Source organism: Leptodactylus fuscus, chromosome 4 (genome assembly GCF_031893055.1).
Source record: "Leptodactylus fuscus isolate aLepFus1 chromosome 4, aLepFus1.hap2, whole genome shotgun sequence".
NCBI classification, from domain to species: Eukaryota; Metazoa; Chordata; class Amphibia; order Anura; family Leptodactylidae; genus Leptodactylus; species Leptodactylus fuscus.
The window spans coordinates 82,939-89,471 of NC_134268.1; the positions used below are offsets into that span (position 1 = coordinate 82,939).

The 6,533-nt window shown below is 57.1% G+C and overlaps 1 protein-coding gene across 1 annotated transcript in view; it reads right to left on the reverse strand.

Moving 5' to 3' along the window:
- The window catches only part of LOC142199986 (ranBP-type and C3HC4-type zinc finger-containing protein 1-like), a 31,927-nt gene extending 25,394 nt beyond the window's left edge, over window positions 1–6,533 (reverse strand). Inside the window, 10 exon segments of the mRNA XM_075269930.1 lie at window positions 1,329–1,439; window positions 1,782–1,861; window positions 1,863–2,017; window positions 2,020–2,044; window positions 2,269–2,359; window positions 2,428–2,569; window positions 3,463–3,549; window positions 3,552–3,587; window positions 3,801–3,975; window positions 6,323–6,533. Of these exon segments, the coding sequence (XP_075126031.1) occupies window positions 1,329–1,439; window positions 1,782–1,861; window positions 1,863–2,017; window positions 2,020–2,044; window positions 2,269–2,359; window positions 2,428–2,569; window positions 3,463–3,549; window positions 3,552–3,587; window positions 3,801–3,975; window positions 6,323–6,514 (1,094 nt within the window). The 5' untranslated portion in view covers window positions 6,515–6,533.

Genomic DNA, 6,533 nt, shown 5'->3' on the forward strand with positions numbered 1-6,533 from the left:
TCCCCCCCTCCCCCTCCTCCAGGCCCCTCTATCCCCCCCTCCCCCCTCCTCCAGGCCCCTCTATCCTCCCCTCCCCCTCGCCCCTCTATCCCCCCCTCCCCTCCTCCAGGCCCCTCTATCCCCCCCTCCCCCTCCTCCAGGCCCTCTATCCCCCCCCTCCCCCTCCTCCAGGCCCCTCTATCCCCCCCTCCCCCTCCTCCAGGCCCCTCTATCCCCCCCTCCCCCTCCTCCAGGCCCCTCTATCCCCCCCTCCCCCTCCTCCAGGCCCCTCTATCCCCCCCCTCCCCCTCCTCCAGGCCCCTCTATCCCCCCCTCCCCCTCCTCCAGGCCCCTCTATCCCCCCCTCCCCCTCCTCCAGGCCCCTCTATCCCCCCCTCCCCCTCCTCCAGGCCCCTCTATCCCCCCCCTCCCCCTCCTCCAGGCCCCTCTATCCCCCCCTCCCCCTCCTCCAGGCCCCTCTATCCCCCCCTCCCCTCCTCCAGGCCCCTCTATCCCCCCCTCCCCCTCCTCCAGGCCCCTCTATCCCCCCCTCCCCCTCCTCCAGGCCCCCTCTATCCCCCCCTCCCCCTCCCCAGGCCCCTCTATCCCCCCTCCCCCTCCCCCAGGCCCCTCTATCCCCCCCTCCCCCAGGCCCCTCTATCCCCCCTCCCCCAGGCCCCTCTATCCCCCCCTCCCCCAGGCCCCTCTATCCCCCTCCCCCTCCTCCAGGCCCCTCTATCCCCCCCTCCCCCTCCTCCAGGCCCCTCTATCCCCCCCTCCCCCTCCTCCAGGCCCCTCTATCCCCCCCTCCCCTCCTCCCAGGCCCCTCTATCCCCCCCTCCCCCTCCTCCAGGCCCCTCTATCCCCCCCTCCCCCCAGGCCCCTCTATCCCCCCTCCCCCCAGGCCCCTCTATCCCCCCTCCCCCAGGCCCCTCTATCCCCCCCCCCCAGGCCCTCTATCCCCCCCTCCCCCTCCCTCCAGGCCCCTCTATCCCCCCTCCCCCTCCTCCAGGCCCCCTCTATCCCCCCTCCCCCTCCTCCAGGGCCCCTCTATCCCCCCTCCCCCTCCTCCAGGCCCCTCTATCCCCCCCTCCCCCTCCTCCAGGCCCCTCTATCCCCCCCTCCCCCTCCTCCAGGCCCCTCTATCCCCCCCTCCCCTCCTCCAGGCCCCTCTATCCCCCCCCTCCCCCTCCTCCAGGCCCCTCTATCCCCCCCTCCCCTCTCCCAGGCCCCTCTATCCCCCCCTCCCCAGGCCCCTCTATCCCCCCTCCCCCTCCTCCAGGCCCCTCTACCCCCCTCCCTGCAGACCCCTCTATCCCCCCTCCACCCCGCTCCTGCAGACCCCTTACCTGTGCAGGGAGGGGGGCGCTGCAGGGACTTGCTGCCTCTGGCCCACATTCAGAGACAGGAATTCCAGGTGCAGATTTGGTTCCATCGTCTCCGGCCGAAGTTTTGCGCAACTAGAAAATAGTCCAGAGATCGGGAGTGAGTGAGGAGGGGCCGCGCAGGTCCGCACCATCTGAGCCCGCTGCAGGAAGTGCTGCACATAAACCCCCCACCCCACAGTCTTATCTGAGCAATATGCAAATCAGGACGTGACCTTTGTCCTCTGCTCCTCCCTGCCAGGAAATCACATAAGTGACTGCCCACCTGCTGATCAGCCCGAGCACCCTGCGCTGCACCTGTATAATATCAGCCCCCTGACTACAAGACATGTGACCACCTCCCCGCCCTCTGTTAGTTCTTCCTGGCAGTATCTTCTACATGAAGCTCAGGGAGGCGACCCAGGGGGTGTCAGGGACTCACCGCCATTCTTTGGGCTGGGCCTGGTGGGCACGGTGTTATACTTGGCAGGGCCCACGCTGAAGGGCTGGTACACGCTGCGGCTGGCTAGTATACACGTCCTGCTGCGTCACTTTGGCCTGCTTCGCCCCCAGCAGGTAGAGGAAGGCGGTGTCGCCATCTTTCCTGATCCCGTAGGAGCCGACGGTGCGATCGTCCAGGCAGAGACACTGACCGATAATCCAGCGCTGGATACTGGGTGGAACTGATACTCACGGAAGATCTGCGGAGACACCCGGGACAGGATCGCACTCCAGTCACCTCCAGAGCTGCAGCACAGCACAGGCCACGCAGCTCTGACAGTGACTAGAGGACAAGGCCTCAGGTAACAACTGCAGCAATCTGCAAGAGACGCTGCCCTGAGGAACAAACAGATAACCGTGCACAGGAGCGCCCTCTGCTGCACGCACCGTACGTCACTGCAGGGGGCGGAGCCTCTCCACTCACCTGCTGCTTTAGGACGCCAATGGTGGTGTGAGCCGTCACGTACGTGGAGATTTTCACAGAGGCCGAAGCGTCCTCCACCCCGACCTTCATACTGCGAGAGGAAGACCACGTCACCACCGTACAGCAACCACCCCCCCCCCCGCAAGTCACATGACTCACCAGATCTCATTTTTTGGGTAACAGATTGGCTTCAGATGGATCTGGACCGGAACCTTCTGTCGGGCGAGATCCGCGGCGTATTGTACCGCCATTTTCTGATCTCCGGCTTCAATAGATCTGCTGAGACGCAAAACTAAATCCTCTGTAATGAGAGAAACATTCTGTGAGAGCCCGACGGGACCAGCGTTACATGGGACTGCCGGTGACATCTACTACTGTGTTACATAGGACTGCCGGTGACATCTACTACTGGTGTTACATAGGACTGCCGGTGACATCTACTACTGTGTTACATAGGACTGCCGGTGACATCTACTACTGTGATACATAGGACTGCCGGTGACATCTACTACTGTGTTACATAGGACTGCCGGTGACATCTGCTACTGTGTTACATAGGACTGCCGGTGACATCTACTACATTACCTGTATATAGAGAGTTATCACTGTGTTATCTGTGGTGTTACATAGGACTGCCGGTGACATCTACTACATTACCTGTATATAGAGAGTTATCACTGTGTTATCTGTGGTGTTACATGGGACTGCCGGTGACATCTACTACATTACCTGTATATAGAGAGTTATCACTGTGTTATCTGTGGTGTTACATAGGACTGCCGGTGACATCTACTACATTACCTGTATATAGAGAGTTATCACTGTGTTATCTGTGGTGTTACATAGGACTGCCGGTGACATCTACTACATTACCTGTATATAGAGAGTTATCCCTGTGTTATCTGTGGTGTTACATAGGACTGCCGGTGACATCTACTACATTACCTGTATATAGAGAGTTATCACTGTGTTATCTGTGGTGTTACATAGGACTGCCGGTGACATCTACTACATTACCTGTATATAGAGAGTTATCACTGTGTTATCTGTGGTGTTACATAGGACTGCCGTGACATCTATTACATTACTTGTATATAGAGAGTTATCACTGTGTTATCTGTGGTGTTACATGGGACTGCCGGCCTATTACATGATGTTACTTGGCTCTGCTACATCTCTATGTTGCGCCCTCACCTTTTGTGCACAGTTCGGATGCCGCTACATGCGGTTCGGCTTCTGTAGACGGTGACTTTAACCCTACGGTGTCCGGGGATGGGCGATCCTGTCAGTGAGCGGAGTCTTCGATCCTAAAACATCCCCTGAGATTGCGCAGCTGAAGGGACACAAGGGTGAAGGTTTTAGTTTCTGATCACAAATTACAAGAAACATTGGAAGGGAGTGGGCGGAGCCTCTCAGGTCCTTGGCCAATCACAGCAGCTCACTGTTTGGTCTGCCCCTTCTCTATTGGACACATCAGTATGACCCCGCCCCCAGTGCACAGTTTGTTGTCAGGGCCCCTCCCCTGCACTCACCTCTCCTGGCCTCCCGCAGCGAGCTGCTCACCACTGTCCACCATTTTTGAGCTTCTCGTTCATCGTCAAATTGAAATGTCATGATCCGGGGCGGCTTCTCCAGGACGGTGAGCTCGTGGCATCGAGGCGTCCTCTGATCATACAACACGTCTCTCAGCTGGAAGTCCCCAATGATCTGACAAACAAGACACAGAAAATCATGGAGGGGTCCCTGAATAGCAGCGGGGCCACCAGAGGTCCTGTAGTGTCATGTATGGCCCGTCCTAACATGTGAAGCAGGGGCGGCTGTCGGAGGTCAGGTCACTCCACTCACTCAGGCTACAAATGGAGTGTAAACACCCCCAACTCAATATATTATATATATAATATACACACACACATACATTTATGATTTTGTGACCCCCACACAATAAAGTATGCTCCACAGTGGTCCTCACACAGTATAATATGCTCCACAGTGGTCCTCACACAGTATAATATGCTCCAGTGTCCCTGTACAGTATAATATGCTCCACAGTGGGCCCCGCACAGTATAATATGCTCCAGTGGCCTCCGCACAGTATAATATGCTCCACAGTGGCCCCGCACAGTATAAGAATATGCTCCACAGTGGTCCACACACAGTATAATATGCTCCACAGTGGTCACACACAGTATAATATGCTCCACAGTGGTCCTCGCACAGTATAATATGCTCCAGTGTCCCCGTACAGTATAATATGCTCCACAGTGGTCCTCACACAGCATAATATGCTCCAGTGTCCCCGTACAGTATAATATTCTCCACAGTGGGCCCCGCGCAGTATAATATGCTCCAGTGGCCCCCGCGCAGTATAATATGCTCCACAGTGGTCCCCGCGCAGTATAATATGCTCCACAGTGGTCCCCGCGCAGTATAATATGCTCCACAGTGGTCCCCGCGCAGTATAATATGCTCCACAGTGGTCCCCGCGCAGTATAATATGCTCCACAGTGGCCCCCGCGCAGTATAATATGCTCCACAGTGGCCACCGCGCACTATAATATGCTCCACATTGGCCACCGCGCACTATATATGCTCCACAGTGGCCACCGCGCACTATAATATGCTCCACAGTGACCCCCGTACAGTATAATATGCTCCACAGTGTCCCCGCGCAGTATAATATGCTCCACAGTGGTCCCGCGCAGTATAATATGCTCCACAGTGACCCCGCACAGTATAATATGCTCCACAGTGGTCCCCGCGCAGTATAATATGCTCCACAGTGCCCCCACGCACTATAATATGCTCCACAGTGGCCACCGCGCACTATAATATGCTCCACAGTGACCCCGTACAGTATAATATGCTCCACAGTGACCCCGTACAGTATAATATGCTCCACAGTGACCCCGTACAGTATAATATGAGTGACCCCGTACAGTATAATATGCTCACAGTGACCCCGTACAGTATAAATATGCTCCACAGTGACCCCGTACAGTATAAAATGCTCCACAGTGACCCCGTACAGTATAATATGCTCCACAGTGACCCCGTACAGTATAATATGCTCCACAGTGACCCCGTACAGTATAATATGCTCCACAGTGACCCCGTACAGTATAATATGCTCCACAGTGACCCCGTACAGTATAAATGCTCCACAGTGACCCCGTACAGTATAATATGCTCCACAGTGACCCCGTACAGTATAATATGCTCCACAGTGACCCCGTACAGTATAAAATGCTCCACAGTGACCCCGTACAGTATAATATGCTCCACAGTGACCCCGTACAGTATAATATGCTCCACAGTGACCCCGTACAGTATAATATGCTCCACAGTGACCCCGTACAGTATAATATGCTCCACAGTGACCCCGTACAGTATAATATGCTCCACAGTGACCCCGTACAGTATAATATGCTCCACAGTGACCCCGTACAGTATAATATGCTCCACAGTGACCCCGTACAGTATAATATGCTCCACAGTGACCCCGTACAGTATAATATGCTCCACGGGGTGTGGCTATCTATGTAGTCACATGTCAGGGCAAAAGAGAATTATTTATACATCGTATTTAGACAGTTGGGGGAGGGGCTTCCGCTTACAGCATAGACTTCTCCTGGACAACCCCTTTAAGGCTTGGGCTACGGCAACTTCTCCAAGACTCCAGTCACGTGACCAAAGATCCCCCCGTGACTAGTGAGCCCACACTTGGGGGCGCCGTGTGTCCCTGGGCATTGATGAAGTCACGTGGCCACCCCCGGTCATGTGACAATTGCCGGGTGCCCCTTAGGGTTACACGCAGGATATTTGGGGGTCTCTGCGGTCGCCCCCATGGTCAGTCACTGATACATCACATGGCCACAGTCTGCGCCATTTAGTAGCCCGGGCCCCTCTCACGTGACCAGACGGCGACTCCTCAGTGACATCCCCGGGACTGAGGGGGGAGAGGGGCTGCAGGTGGAGGTCACATGACTGGGGTCACGTCTACGTCACAGCTCGCCTGATATCGCTGCCCTTGCGGGTATACAGCGGCTCTCCTCACCGTTCCTGCCGGGCCCCGGGCCGCAGCCTGGCTCCTCCGCACGGACAGACGGAAGTCCCCGGCTCTCTCGGGCTCCGTACTCAGCTGCAGCTGCACCGTGTCCCGGTCACTCCCCGCCTCCTCCAGCCAGGCCCGGGCCGACACCAGCACGGTGGGCAGCGGCTGTGAGGGGACGGGACCCCCGCACGCCATGTCTCCCCGGCCCGGGAGC